The sequence below is a fragment of the Arvicanthis niloticus genome, chromosome 1, assembly GCF_011762505.2.
Source record: "Arvicanthis niloticus isolate mArvNil1 chromosome 1, mArvNil1.pat.X, whole genome shotgun sequence".
NCBI classification, from domain to species: domain Eukaryota; kingdom Metazoa; phylum Chordata; class Mammalia; order Rodentia; family Muridae; genus Arvicanthis; species Arvicanthis niloticus.
The window spans coordinates 94,569,776-94,583,681 of NC_047658.1; the positions used below are offsets into that span (position 1 = coordinate 94,569,776).

General features: G+C 46.5%; 1 protein-coding gene across 1 annotated transcript; it reads right to left on the reverse strand.

Annotated features, from left to right (window-relative positions):
* Positions 1 to 367: 367 nt before the first annotated feature.
* Positions 368 to 8,816, reverse strand: Znf689 (zinc finger protein 689). The gene is made up of 3 exons (XM_034495733.2): positions 6,985 to 8,816; positions 6,679 to 6,792; positions 368 to 3,521 (listed from the first exon to the last, which is right to left on the reverse strand). Exons 1-3 carry the CDS (start codon positions 7,187 to 7,189, stop codon positions 2,338 to 2,340), a joined length of 1,503 nt encoding a protein of 500 aa, XP_034351624.1. The 5' UTR covers positions 7,190 to 8,816; the 3' UTR covers positions 368 to 2,337.
* Between the last annotated feature and the right edge of the window lie 5,090 nt (positions 8,817 to 13,906).

The following is a 13,906-nucleotide window of genomic DNA, read 5'->3' on the forward strand; positions in this document are numbered from 1 at the left end:
CCCTCACTGACTAAAGGGCCAGTTCTCATCCGGAATGGACCCTGACAATGACGAGCCTTGGGAAGCTTACACAGTTCTCATCTCTGCTCTCCATGGACATGATGAAAGTTAGTCACAATAGCTTTCATTTTAAGTCACAACCTGGAGCCAGAAGCAACTGTAAAATTCCTGTATGAGGAATTACTTCACAGTAGGTGGTAACAGAGGCAGTTCTAACTAACACTGGAGGCTTGGCATGCATCCAAGGTCTTGGCTAAGGAAAGGCAGGTTTCTTGGTCTAGGGGTTCAATCTCCGTCATAACATTAAATTTCTTCTCAAAAAAACTAGATTCCTGTTTTGTGAAGAGTAATTCCAGAAGGAGCAGAATTCTTCCATTAAGTATTTTAATGAAATCCAATCTGGCCATGCCTGTGACCAGAGGGCACTCATTATCCATGAAGAAACAAAACAGTTACAATCAACTTAACACCTAAACAGAGGTTAATTACAAATCAATGTTTCCCATCTGCTCCCCACCTAGAGCTGAGAGCAGATGCGCCACAGGAAGAAGCAAATGCAGGAGGATGACCCAGTTCAGCTGTAGGAATGATGTCATATTTAATATACCACTTTGGTACAGCTTCCCAAGGCAAAGAGGTAGTAAAGTTTCCTGAGCACCGAGTCGGGTGGGTGCCATTTTTCCAGCTGTTGGTCACCTGTAGCAAACCCAAGCCTATCACTTCCATGTTCACCCCTTGCTGCTTGATACTGGTCCTCCATTTTTTCTTTTCTTTTTCTTTCTTTCTTTCTTTCTTTTTTTTTTTTTTGGTTTTTCGAGACAGGGTTTCTCTGTGTAGCACTGGCTGTCCTGGAACCTCCATTTTTTCTTAAATAAACCTCTCAGAGTACTGTGCTGATGCCTCATACCCAGCCTGAAACAACTTTCCAAAAGTGGTGAAGATTTGGTTTTATTATTTTTAAAAAGGAAGGTGAGGGTGTTTAGAGGTCTGAAACTGGGGCTGAAGAGATGGCTCAGAGGTTAAGAGCACTGACTGCTCCTCCGGAGGTCCTGAGTTCAATTCCCAGCAACCACATGGTGGTTCATAACCCTCTGTAATGAGATATGGTGCCCTTTTCTGCCCATGCAGGCAAAACATTGTATACATAATAAATAAATCCTTAGAGGTCTGAAACCCAGCAAACACAATGAGATCACTCCTAAGTCAGTGCAGCCTAGAGTAGTCAAGACTGGAGTATACAGCGCATAGCTTGATAGTTTTTTTCTGTATGATCCCTAAGAAGAGACAGAGTTCACTTGTGGAAACCAAGAGCCACTCTTCCAAGAATGACTGACCAGGGGATGGAGAGGTGGCTCAGTGGTTAAGGCCAGTGGCTGCTTTTCCAGAGGACCTGAGATTCAATTCCAGCACAGGCTGTCTTACAACCATCTGTAACTCCAGTCCCAGGGGCTCTGATGCTCCATCTGTCCTCTTTTAGGTACCAAGCCCAAACAGAGTGTATAGATATCCATACAGACAAAACATTCAAACCCATAAAATAAAAAGAAATAAATTGTTAAATATGTATATACTTCTAAAAAAAAAAAATTGACCAGAGCCAGATGTGGCAGCACCAGCTGAGGTGGGAGAATCACTTAATCCCTCAAGCGGGAGACCACTGTCTCACACACATCACTCTCTCTTTATTTCCATCTCTCTCTCTCTCTTTCTCTCTCTCTCTCTCTCTTACACACACACACACACACAAAACCTGGGCACAAAATAAAGTGATTAGGTTTCTGAAGAGCGACCCTGTGGGTAAGTACTAAAGGAACTCCAGACCAGGTTGACAGCGGAGAATGCAGTAAGTAGCTGACTAAAACCTAGCACCATCCCACAAGGAAATGCCCCACATGTGAGGTAGTGAGCTCCGGTTTTCAGCAATGGCCAGTCACTTGGCAGGAGTGTTGCAAACATGGAGCCAAACTCAGGGTTTCCACATGATGTGGAGACAGGCAGAGCAGGGAAGGTTTTGCCCTCTATAACTGAGATTCTCCTGACTGAATGTTATCTGTATACACAAACTAAGAAGGCAGCCCCTAAAAGAGACTGGGAGAAGAACACACCCACATTGCTTTAAGACAGGTTAGCTTGGAAAACTTTAATCAAATGGCATCATCTCTCCTGATAACTGTTTCAGACATGCTGTAGGGTAACCAGTGTGGTGGAATGCACTGGAGTTCAGGGTGTGGAGCAGGGGCCAGGATTTTGGGTCTGCTCCTGTTCTGTAAGACCTCTGGCAGCTACTCCTGAGTTTTGCACCCCTCCATAAAGTGACTTTCCGTAATCTTTGTCATGCTAAAGAGCACTGCTCCTCTGGCTGGGCTCTCCTATAAGAGGTCTAGGGCTACCATTGGGGGTGTTGGGGCAGCACTTGTGGACAGCCAGGGACCACCTCTGGCGAAAGCACCGGCCACACTCAAGGCAGGGAAAAGGCTTCTCCCCAGTGTGCAGAAGCTGGTGTTGGGCCAAGTGGCTCCACTGGGCAAAGCGTTTGGAGCAAAGGTCACAGGCATAGGGCCGCTCGCCTGAGTGCACACGCCGATGACTGGCGAGCAGTGAGGGATAGGCAAAGCGGCGGCCACAGTCATCACAGGCGTGCAGCTTCTCCTCCGTGTGGGTGCTGCGATGGATGGCCAAGGAGCCGCTCCTTCGGAAGGCACGTCCACAATCCGGGCAGGGGTAGGGTTTCTCGCCTGTGTGCAAGAGCTGGTGCTGGAGCAGGGTGCTACGCTGAGAGAAGCGGGCTTCACAATGCTCACAGGCATAGGGCCGCTCCCCAGAGTGCACACGCCTGTGGCTAACCAGGCGAGAGGAGGAAGAGAAACGCCGCTCACAGTCAGGACACGGGTAAGGCTTCTCTCCAGTGTGGATACGCTGGTGGATGACCAGGGCAGTGCGCTGGCGGAAGCGACGGCTGCACTCTAGGCAGGTGTAGGGCTTCTCTCCTGTGTGTGTCCGTTGGTGGATGGCGAGCAGAGATGGGTAGGCGAAGCGACGCCCGCAACTAGGGCACTGATGAGGCTTCTCACCGGTGTGCGTGGTCCGGTGATTGGCCAAGGACCGGCTCCGTCGAAAGCAGCGGCCACAGTCGGGGCAGTGGTAGGGCTTCTCACCTGTGTGTATGACCTGGTGCTGAGACAGGTTTTTCCTCTGGGAAAAACGTTTGCCACACTGGTCACAAACGTAAGGGCACTCACCAGAGTGTGCCCGCCGGTGACTGACCAACAGGGATGGATAGGAAAAGCGGCGCCCACAGTCCGGGCACGGGTAGGGCTTCTTCAGATACTGGGCACACTTGTGGCTCTCCAGGGCTGGGTGGTCAGGGAAGGTACAGCCACAGTCAGGGCAGATGGGGCCCCCGGATGTCTGCCTGGGAATCAGCCGGGGTTTGCTGGGCTTCCGCCCTCGTTTCCCCTTTCGGGGTGCTTCCTTAGGTGGGAATACTTCCTTCTCTTCATTCTTCTGCCTGGTTCTGGTTTCTACCAGGAAACAGAGTATTAGCAAACACTAGACTTCTATGCTTGCCTATTAACAACGTTAATGTTTTCAAGACACTTAACTCCGGGTAATTATTAGTATCAGAGACAGTTAAGTGTGCTGTGGAAATGTGCAAGGCATTTAGAGCTCCTCAAGCAGCTCAAGTAAATTATTTTGGGGAGAGTAAACTGACTTTTAAACTGTTTTGGGGGATAAGGCTTTGGCTTGGTTGTCAGAGTGCTTGCCTGGATCCTGCACCATATATAGTGGTTCCTGGCTCACCCCTGGTTACGCAGCACAGCCAAGGCTTTACTAAGATGCATGGGACTTTGTCGGTACAAACAAACAAAAAACTTGAATGTTTTCAGTAGCTGGGGAGTAGCTCAGGGGAACACAGAAACCTTTGTCCCTACTTAGTGTCTTCCAATGTTCTGGGCTTTTGTTTGTTTTTTAGTCTGGGTCTCATGTACCCTAGACTGGCCTCTACTCAACATGTAACTGAGGGTGACCTTGAACTTCTTTCTTATCCTCCTGTTTCCACTTCCCAAGGGCTAACATGGCATAAGTGCTGTACCTGATTTATAAGCAGCTCTGGGGAGCAAACCCTGAGGCGAGCGAGTGTGAGGCAAGAGCTCTACCCAGTGCGCAGCACTCCAAGCCATCCTTACAGGATTTTATGATGCAGTACAAATACATGCATTTTCCCCATACCTTCCCTACATACAAGATAGCTGCTCCAATGTGGGTTCTGGGGTTCAAACTCGGAGCTTCTAGAAAAGCTGCAGGTGTTCTTAACTACTAAGTCATCTCTCCAGCCCAGGATTTGCATGTTTAAAAACATTCCTGTACTGGTTTTATATCAACTTGACACAAGCTGGAGTCGGCTGGGAAGAAGGAACCTCAGCTGAGAAAACGTCTTCTCCAGGTTGGCCTGTGAGCAGTTTCTAAATTAGTGATTCATGTGTGATCGTCCAGCCCAATTTTGGTGTCGTTTCTAGACAGGTGGTCATGGGTATAGAAGAAAGCAGGCTTAGCAAAGTAACAGAAGGAAGCCAGTATGGTCCCCCTCCATCGCCATAGTCTCTGCTTCAGTCCCTGCCCTTGACTTCTTTTGATGACAAACTGTAATGTGGAAGTATAAGTGAAAAACTTCTTCATCCCCCAAGCTGCTTTTGGTCATGATGTTGACCACAGCAATAGAAACCCTAACTAACACAGAAACTGGTACCAGGAGTCGGGTATTGCTGTGATAAGCCTTATTATCTGGTTTGGGGAGGAGTGTGATGGCAACTTTGGAGCTGGAAAAGATACTGAGTGCTCAGGGTTCTGTGGAACTTAGAAGATAATGCTGAGAGCAGTGCAGGCGGCCGATGCACAGCTTATAAAGTTCCAGAGTGATGTTTGAGACTCTCTAAGATTCTACCAAGGCCATTTATGTGATATTTTTTATTAGAAACCACTAAAGAGAAACCTTTGCTTAACTGGGACAATTGATGCTATCAGTTGGATCTAAGAAATTGGCACAATTTAAAAACAAACAAACAAAAACCACCAGCATCAGCAAGGATGATAAATCTGCGAGTATCCCCTCCTGATCAGCACACAGAAGCTGTGGTCCATGACGGGGCCAATGCTGCAGCTCACGTTGGCAGCTGAACTTGGGTATGTGTAAGTTTCCCCAGTTGTATTAGTTTTGAAGGCATAAAGGGTCATAGAGAGCAACTGAGGCTTGGTACTGTGACAGGAAAGCCCAGACCATTAGTGAATGTACAGCCTCAGTTGAAGTAGAAACTTCAGGATTGAAGCGATCATGGAGAGAAATTAAGGCTTGGCACCATGTGTCAGGGTCAGTGTCTCTAAAGAGATCCCAAGAGAGGCGACTGGTGAACAGGTAGCTCCAGTGTTTTGGAGACAGCATTACCTCGGATGATCATCACTCACAGTAACTTTGGAGTGGAGCTAGCTTGAGCTTAGGAAGTAAGTCATGTGTGCAGTGGATGACAGACAAGTGCCACTGCCGATCCCTCTGAAGCTTAGATTAGATCAGAGTCTCAGTCGGACACTGAGCTTCACTGACAGACTTTGGGTTTGACTTTACTGTAACTGCGCCCTGGATATTACTTCTTGGAATAAAAAACACATGGAACTTTTTTTTTTTTTTTTTTTCAGGAACCCATAGTTAATTTTAGAGAGATTTTGGATATTTTAGAGAAACTTTGAAAGAGACTTTAGGTATTTTAAGGAAAGTTTGAATTGAGAGTTTGAATTGAGATCTTGGAATGAACAAGAAACAAAGGTTATGGTTAACAGGGATGTGTTTGTATGTCAAGCTGACAAGGGGTCAATTGTGCCGACTTGTCTTATGTCAACCTGACCCAATCTAGAGTCATTTGGGAAGAGGGAACCTTAGTGGAGAAAATGCCCTCACTAGACTGTCCTGTGGTGCATTTTCTTAATTAGTGATTGATTAAGATTGATGTGGGAAGGTCCAGCCCACTGTGGGTGGTGCCATCCCTAGGCAGATGTTCCTGGAAATGTAAGAAAGTAGGGGAGCAAGCCAGGAGCCAGCCTTCCTCGTGGCTTTCTGCTTCAGTTCCTGCCTTGATGCTCTTGCCCTGCCCTGACTTTCTTTGATGATGAACTGTTACATGAAAATGTAAATGAAATAAACCCTCTCCTCCCCAAGCTGCTTTTGGTCATGTGTTTATCACAAATAGAAACCACTGATCAAGATAATTCCCAAATATGCAGCTGCTGGTCTAGAAGCACTCTGAGAGATGTGGTAAACAGTGTTAAAAATCTTGGGCTGTATTTCATCCAGTAGTTCACAAGCCTAGATGCACATTCAAATCAATGAGGCTTTTTCTTTTTTAAAGTCAAGAGTGAGCCAGGGGCTGGAGAGATGTCTCAGTGGTTAAGAACTCTTTCTAGTCTTCCCAGGACCAATGGGAACTGAAGTTCAATGGAGGCTCAGTCCCAGATCCTGGGAAGCAGTGTCTTTTTCAAAACTTAATAATTCACTTATGTCAATGGAGTTCGTTTGCTCACAGTACAAACAACCTGGTTAACTTTCATCAGGTGACAATTTTAGATTGGGTCGACAGTTTAGGGCTAATGTACAGGAGGGCAGCATAGTCTCCGTGGGTATTTTTCACTCACTTCTCTGGAATGTTACCCATCTCCGGTACTCCTGCGGATCTAGGGCTGCTGGTTCCCAATCATCGGTATTTCGTTCCAACCAGGAGATGAGAGCTGGTTTGGGACCTGCGCATCCTGGGAAAGGAGAACCAGTCAGAGGGCTGGCCCGGAGAGATGATGCTAAAAAAAATATATGCCAAGGCTCTGTCCCAAGCCCTAACAAGCCGATTGCAGGTCAGGACCCTGGGCTCCCTGCCCCCACTCTACCCCGCCCTCAAGCTCCATCATCCCTTAGACCCCGCGTAAGCAGATTGGGCCGGGCCTCACCGAGCGCGCCCAAGAGGCCGTAGGTCTCGCGCATCACATCCCGGTACAGAGTCCTCTGCGCGGGCCGCAGACACCCCCACTCCTCGGAGGAGAAGTACACGGCCACGTCCGCGAACTTCAAGGCCCTTGGCCTCCTGCTCCTTCTCCGAGTAGGTTCAGCCTCTCCGGGTGCCCGCGCGAGGAGCGGAGCCGAAGGTGGCGCCATCGGACCTGCTCCCCGGCCTTGCCCGGGGCACCGCGTACCCCGAGACCTAGAAGCCGGGCCCGGAAGGCCCGGAAGAAATCTGAATCGGCAGCCTGAGGGGCCGGGCGGCCCGACACAGACCGCCCGGTTATTCAGGGAACTCCCGCTGGAACTTGGGTGAGAGGCACCGGAAGATGCCTTCGGGGAAGATGGCGGCGCTGCTCCTGCACCACCGCTGCCTAGAACACAGGCAGGTTCCAGCTATCGATTTTATTGACCCGAACGCCATGCCGACTTCTTAACCTCCCTGCCCTAAAGTGTAATGGCGCTGCGAGATGGCTTCATGCCTACTTTCCTCCTATCTATTGCATTCGTTTATTGGTCGGTAGCTGAAGATCGGGCGTTCTGATTGGGTATCGGTGAAGGCGGCTCATTTGAATGAAGCCAACGGATTCTTAAGGGCAAGAAGGTGAATGGTGTTTCTAAGCAGGTTGTGAGATGTGTTATGAGTGGGAGGCTCTTGTGTTCTCCAACGTTTGTTTGACCTACTTGGAGAAGAGGTTTCTACACGTCTTCCTAGGGAAAGTCACATAATGTCAACATAGATTTTTGAACAGCTACATCCTACAATGATAAAGTAAGTCACAGCCAGGAATTCTGAGAAGTACTAGATGAGAAGGGAGCAGTGATAATGTTCTGATGCACAAAAGACACGTCTGATAAAACTGAATGACTAGAATGGTAAGTTGGTCTTGCACCTTGGACAGCTCCTAAGTAGTCTACAGAAATGAATGACCTACCTTCCAAGGAAGTTTGCTTGTTTGGAGGTGAGACTAAGCTTTGGGCTTACCTTTTCTTTGTACAGTGGAATGCACTTTTAAGCTACCGGGGAACAAAAAGGCAAATGGCTAGCTGATCCTTTCATTTGTAATGAGGCAGGGAAATCACCTCTATACCGTTGCTTTCCTAAATAGTGCAGCTGCATCCTCAACAAGTTCCAGGGTAGCATGGACAACATACACCCTGTTTTTAAATGAAGAGTATATAGCCCAGTGGTAGGCATTTGCCTAGCATGCATGGGGCCCAAAGTTCTATCAAAATATTTTTTAAAATTAGATAACAAGGACTGGGTATGAAGCAGAGCCCTTTGTTCCCTTTTAAAAGAATATCAGACAACCAGTGAGGAAGACTGTACAGAGTGTGGCAATGATTCACACATCTAGAGTCCACACAGAGTCTGTGCCTTTGCTGTTGAGAGCCATCTAAGCACCTGGAATACTAGAGTAGATGGTGTCTGAAACGTAATGTCTAGAATCCTTATGAGAATAATTATCACTATGCCACAGTGCAAAGCCCTGGATTTGATTATTTATACTACCCTTTCCCCAAAGACAACTATAACAAAAATCCTAAGGCAGCTGGCTGCAGTGGCGCACACCTTTAATTCCCAGTACTTGAGAGGCAAAGGCAGGTAGATTTCTGAGTTTGAAGCCAGCCTGGTCTACAGAGTGAGTTCCAGGCCATCCAGGGCTACCTCAAAAAACAAACTGCTTTGCTGAGCTGTGGTGGCTCACGCCTTTAATCTCAGCACTTGGGAGGCAGAGGCAGGCAGATTTCTGAGTTTGAGGCCAGCCTGGTCTACAGAGTGAGTTCCAGGACAGCCAGGGCTACACAGAAAAACCCTGTCTCAAAAAAAAAAAAAAAAAAAAAAAAAAAAACCACCACCACCAACAGCAACCAAAAAAACCCCAAACTGCTTCAAAAAACCATAAACAACAAACCTCCCACAAATCTGGATCAGCTTGCTCAAAATCTGTCACTAGATGTAGGCATGAGATCCAAACATGGAATGTCTCCTCTGTGACACCGGCAGCTCTGTGTTGGGAGAAAAGCCTTAAGACTGATTTCTCCACAGCAAGATAAGGCTCAGTGGCTAAGAGCACTTGTTCTTACAGAGGACCCACATGGTGGCTAACAATCATCTATAACTCTAACCCAAGAAATCTGACACTGTGCCTTCCACCAGCAACAGACACACCTGTGACATGCATACATACAGTCATGCAAAGCACCCATATCCATAAATATTTTTAAAAAGACATTTCAGTCCATGGTTCATGATCACTGACTGCCAGTGCCTAGAAATGCAACCTTAAATGTTAACATACTTTGATTTTACAGACTGTCTGGACCCTGACCTTTGCCTGAGGGGTCACTTCATAAACCCAGACTAGAACAAGCAATATCAGTCCTAGAGAAAAGTAGAAAAACTACTTATTAATGAAAATAATAATTGTCTTTTCTTCTTATCCAGATATGGTTTCATGTTGTCCAGGCTAGCCTAAACACTCACTATGTAGCCGAGGACAACCAAGAACTTCTGGTCCTCCTACCTCTTAACTCCTGCATGCTCAAATTACAAGTTTGCACAGCATACCCAGTTTTATTTGGTGCTGGGATAAAACCCAGGGCATTATGAAAACTAGGTGTCTTAGTTAAGTGTCTATTGCTGTGATGAAACACCATAACCAAAAAGCAAGTTGGGGAGGAAAGGGTTTATTTGGCTTACACTTCCATATCATCATTCATCATTGAAGGACGTCAGGACAGGAACTCAAGCAGTGCTGGAATCTGGAGGCAGGAGCTGATGCAGAGACCATGGAGGGGTGCTACTTACTGGCTTGCTCTCCATGGCTTGCTCAGCCTGCTTTCTTACAGAACCCAAGACCACCAGCTCAGGGATGGTACCATGCTCAATGGGCTGAACCCTCCCCCATCAATCACTGATCACTCCCTACATGGAGGCATTTTCTCAATTGAGTTTTCCTCCTTTCAGATAACTCTACCTTGTGTCAAGTTGAATAAAACTAAGCTCACAAGGCAAGCACTCAATTGAATCACATTTTTAGCCCACCTTAACAGATCTGTGCTATCTAGTTTCAGACTGTCCTTTCCTGACTGACATGTTTTTCACTGATGCATCCCAGCATGCTAACACAAGTCCTATCACTAAGCCATGGAGCCAGGACTCACTGATGCATCTCTGATTACTCCTGCAGCCACTCTCCAAAAGGGGACTTCCTGGTTCCTACTGGTCTTGTCACTTTATGCATCTTTCTTTTGCTCACTCTGCATGCCTTTCTCCAATTAGCATCTTTCATTATGAGTTCTTTCACAGACCACCCAGGCCAACCACATTTCTGAAACCTACTTGAAAGATGAATTCCCTGGTATAGGGATTGCCCAGGAAGTGTAGACCAGACAGGTGGACTTTCACCTTATACTTCACGCACCTGCTGTAAGGAAACTTTGTTACTATTTTTGTAACCATTGTGACCAAATACTTGACAGAAACAAGGGAAGGTTATTGCAGGGTTGCAGGAAATAATTAATTGAAAAGGCAAGTATCCCCCACCCCTGCTGCTAAACCCAGCTACTCTCTGCTGGCCTGTTCTCATCTAGTGGAGACTGACTCAGAGCTCCAAAGTCTCCCCACCCAGCTCTCTAAGTTCCCACTGGCTACCATGCCAGCCCCATGCTTCAAAACCCCCACAGCCTTTGTGGTGCTTATCTGGCAAATACTCTTTACTCCTAACAGCTAGCTTCCCATTTGTGGATTCAAAGAAGCAACAGAGCAGCTATACCTCCAGGTGAAGTGATACATTGTGGCTAGGTGGGCAGAAATTGCCTATCTCTCCTGCAGACCTGTACCATCCTTGAGTGGACACAAGTTACAGGTTAGGACAGCTTAGTTCTGCTGTGACAGAAAAGGCTAGTCCTTAATAATTCCTGTTTTTCAAAGGTATGTCAGCCGGGCAGTGGTGGTGCACTTGGGAGGCAGAGGCAGGTGGATTTCTGAGTTCGAGGCCAGCCTGGTCTACAGAGTGAGTTCCAGGACAGCCAGGGCTATACAGAGAAACCCTGTCTCGAAAAACAAAACAACAAAAAAACAAAACAAAGGTCTGTCAGATGATCCTGGGCCAGAAAGCTGAAGACTGATTCTCCAACTTCCTGACTTACTGGGGCTGTATGGGTAGGCAGCTGTCTCTACAATTTGTCTTAGTTCTGGAAGCTGTGTTAGGCTTCCTATATTTTCAGATAATATTGGTCATTCTTAGATTTCAGATGGGGTTGAAAACTACTTATAGTCTCATAGCCAACCCAGACTCCTTAGCATTGAGAGAACAGATTTGAGAAGATAGTTTTCAGATAGTATACAAGGCTAATCCAGGGCACAGCATGTGGATTTGTAAGTCTGAAGTTAGGACAGATGACAGAATGTTCTATTTTATTGACAAAAATGATGGACTGGGTGTTAGATTTATCTTGTACTTTATAAATTACAAAATGGTAATAGTTGTGCTCAATTTATATTTGAGAGAAAAGTTTTGTTTTTTATTAGAACAGAAAGGGGGAAGCATTGTGGATGGCCCTGGTGCTGCCTGTATTTTTATGTTAATTCTGCTTTCCCTGGAGGAGCTGTCTGGAAAGAGGAATGAGTCAAATACTCATTTAACTTCTTATGAATCTTCCCCAAATGAATAAATAAACCAATCACTGAGTGAGTAGAAGGGATTTCCAGGTTGGATGGGGAAGAAAAGAAGCAGCAGAGAGACATACGGGCTTTTGGACAGGGATAGCATGAAGACAAGATGTAGCCACTAGTGTCTCCTGGTTTATATGGTGGGTCTGCCAGGATTTGCCACTGGAGGATTTAGATTTAATACAGCTTACAAGATTAGGATTCTAGTCATACCCATAGACTGAGTTACCATTGTTTCTGAACTAAGTTTGTGTGGTGTTTTTCTTCACGTGGCAGTTTGACTGGGTTCCAGAGAGAAAGGTACAGTGGCAAAGCGTGGGTTTGCCTGATAAGCACCACAAAAGGCTATGGGAGTTTTGAAGCATGGGGCTGGCGTGGTAGAGACCTACCAGTGAGAGCTTAGCAAGCTGGGTGGAGAGATTTTGGAGTTCTGAGTCAGAGAGTCTCCATGAGAGAAGAACAGGCTGGCCATTGCCACCAGTGCATAGCTGGCCAGCCCGCTGGGCCAGAGAGTAGCTGGGCCTAGCACAGGAAATTGGTGCCTTTTTAAAAATATTTCCCACAACATGGGACAAGGTGTACGCTATGTCCCCTGCATGAAGAAACTGGTGCTGGACCAGGTGAACTTTCTGAGAGAAGTCAGTACAAGATCTGGGGTTGTATTTTAGTGGTACAATGCTTGCTTGCTATGCATGGGGCTCAGGATTCCATCCATAGTACTGTTGTGTGTGTGTGTGTGTGTGTGTGTGTGTGTGTGTGTATATGTATATACACACAAACACATATATGGCAAAGAGCATGGTGTTGTGAGGTGGCGTCTCAGCCAGAACAAAGAGAGCATGTGAGCATGAGTATATTATTGTATTATTGCTTGGTAGCTGAGAATCTGAAGAATGTCCAGCTGCAGGCTCTGCACTAAGATGTGGAAAGAGTTTATAATCCTAACAAACCTGTATAAAAGACACACAATCTAGGTGTTTTATTTACAAGCCATAAGCATAGATCAGGCAGGTTTACAGCTATACTAACTTATTCCTCAGCTATGAAGTCCCTTGTTAATTTCTGTTCCTCCACCTCCATCTTCCTCATTTCCTTTCTACCTGCAACCCCCTCACTGGAACCTCCAGTCTCACCTTTCTCCCTCCACTGCCCAATCACAGGCTCTAGCCTTTTAGTGACTGGTTAAATCGGGGAAGGTTCACATGGCATCACTTTGTGTACATGAGAATCTTCTCATTGGGGGCAACTACACTGTGAGAAACCAGTATTTACCATTAGAATCCAAGCAGCATCAGACCAACCCACTCCATTAAGTCACCCCACAGGGCTTGCCACACTTCCATAGTGAGTACTCCCTTAAGTAGGCTGTATCAAGGGTAAAACTTCCTCCTCTTTTCAAACAAGGTTTCACTGTGTAGCCAAAGTGACTCTCCTGCCTCCCAAATGTGGGGTTCCAGGCATGCATTACCACATCTGGCACAGGACTTATGTGGGGATCTTTATTCAGAAGCCCTATTGGATGCAGGAAAAGCAGTAGTTTTCTATTTAAGGAGGAGGAGGAGGAGGAGGAGGAAGAGGAGACCAGGTTAGGATACAAAGGCAGGGAAGTTACAGAAAGAAGAAAGAAAGAAAGAAAGAAAGAAAGAAAGAAAGAAAGAAAGAAAGAAAGAAGAAGGAGGAGGTTAGGATACAAAGACAAGGAAGGTACAGGAAAAGATGTAAGTGTTCCTGTTCAGATGGAAGGGTATCCTGGGACTTGGGAGCTCAGGAACCACACAGCTTTGAGAGGAAGCCTCCTCAGCAAAGGTGTTGCAGCTTCCAGGAAGGGTATTACCACCTGAGCTGAGGAGCTCAGGAGCCTCAGCCCCACTCTATTTCTTCAAGTCTTCCCTCCTTCTCTTCTGTGCTTCTTGGCTTCTTCTGATAAAAGAGTCACACCAAGCAACAAATTTAATAAAAGAGATTTGTTGGAAGGGTCCAGGTTGTAGAGGGATGAATCCAGGAATGGCTGCCTCTGCTACTAGGAGAGGACAGCAGGGAATAGAACAAAGGGCAGGACTAATACAGGATTTTTTTTTTTTTTTAAGCAGGCAGAGCTTTTCAGGGCAGAGATTTCCAGAGTGAGGATTGATGGGATTTCCTGCTCAGGGATTGGTATGTTTTTCACCCCCTATTCCCTGCATCAGGCCCATAGG

Bases quoted from the DNA above. Each gene is read 5' to 3' on its own strand.
- Znf689 (XM_034495733.2), bottom strand. From the start codon at position 7,189: ATGGCGCCACCTTCGGCTCCGCTCCTCGCGCGGGCACCCGGAGAGGCT. The intron at 6,793-6,984 runs GTGAGGCCCGGC...CTCCTTTCCCAG, and splicing joins CGGCCTCTTGGGCGCGCTCG to GATGCGCAGGTCCCAAACCA. The intron at 3,522-6,678 runs GTGAGTGAAAAA...GTTTCCTGGTAG, and splicing joins ATGGGTAACATTCCAGAGAA to AAACCAGAACCAGGCAGAAG.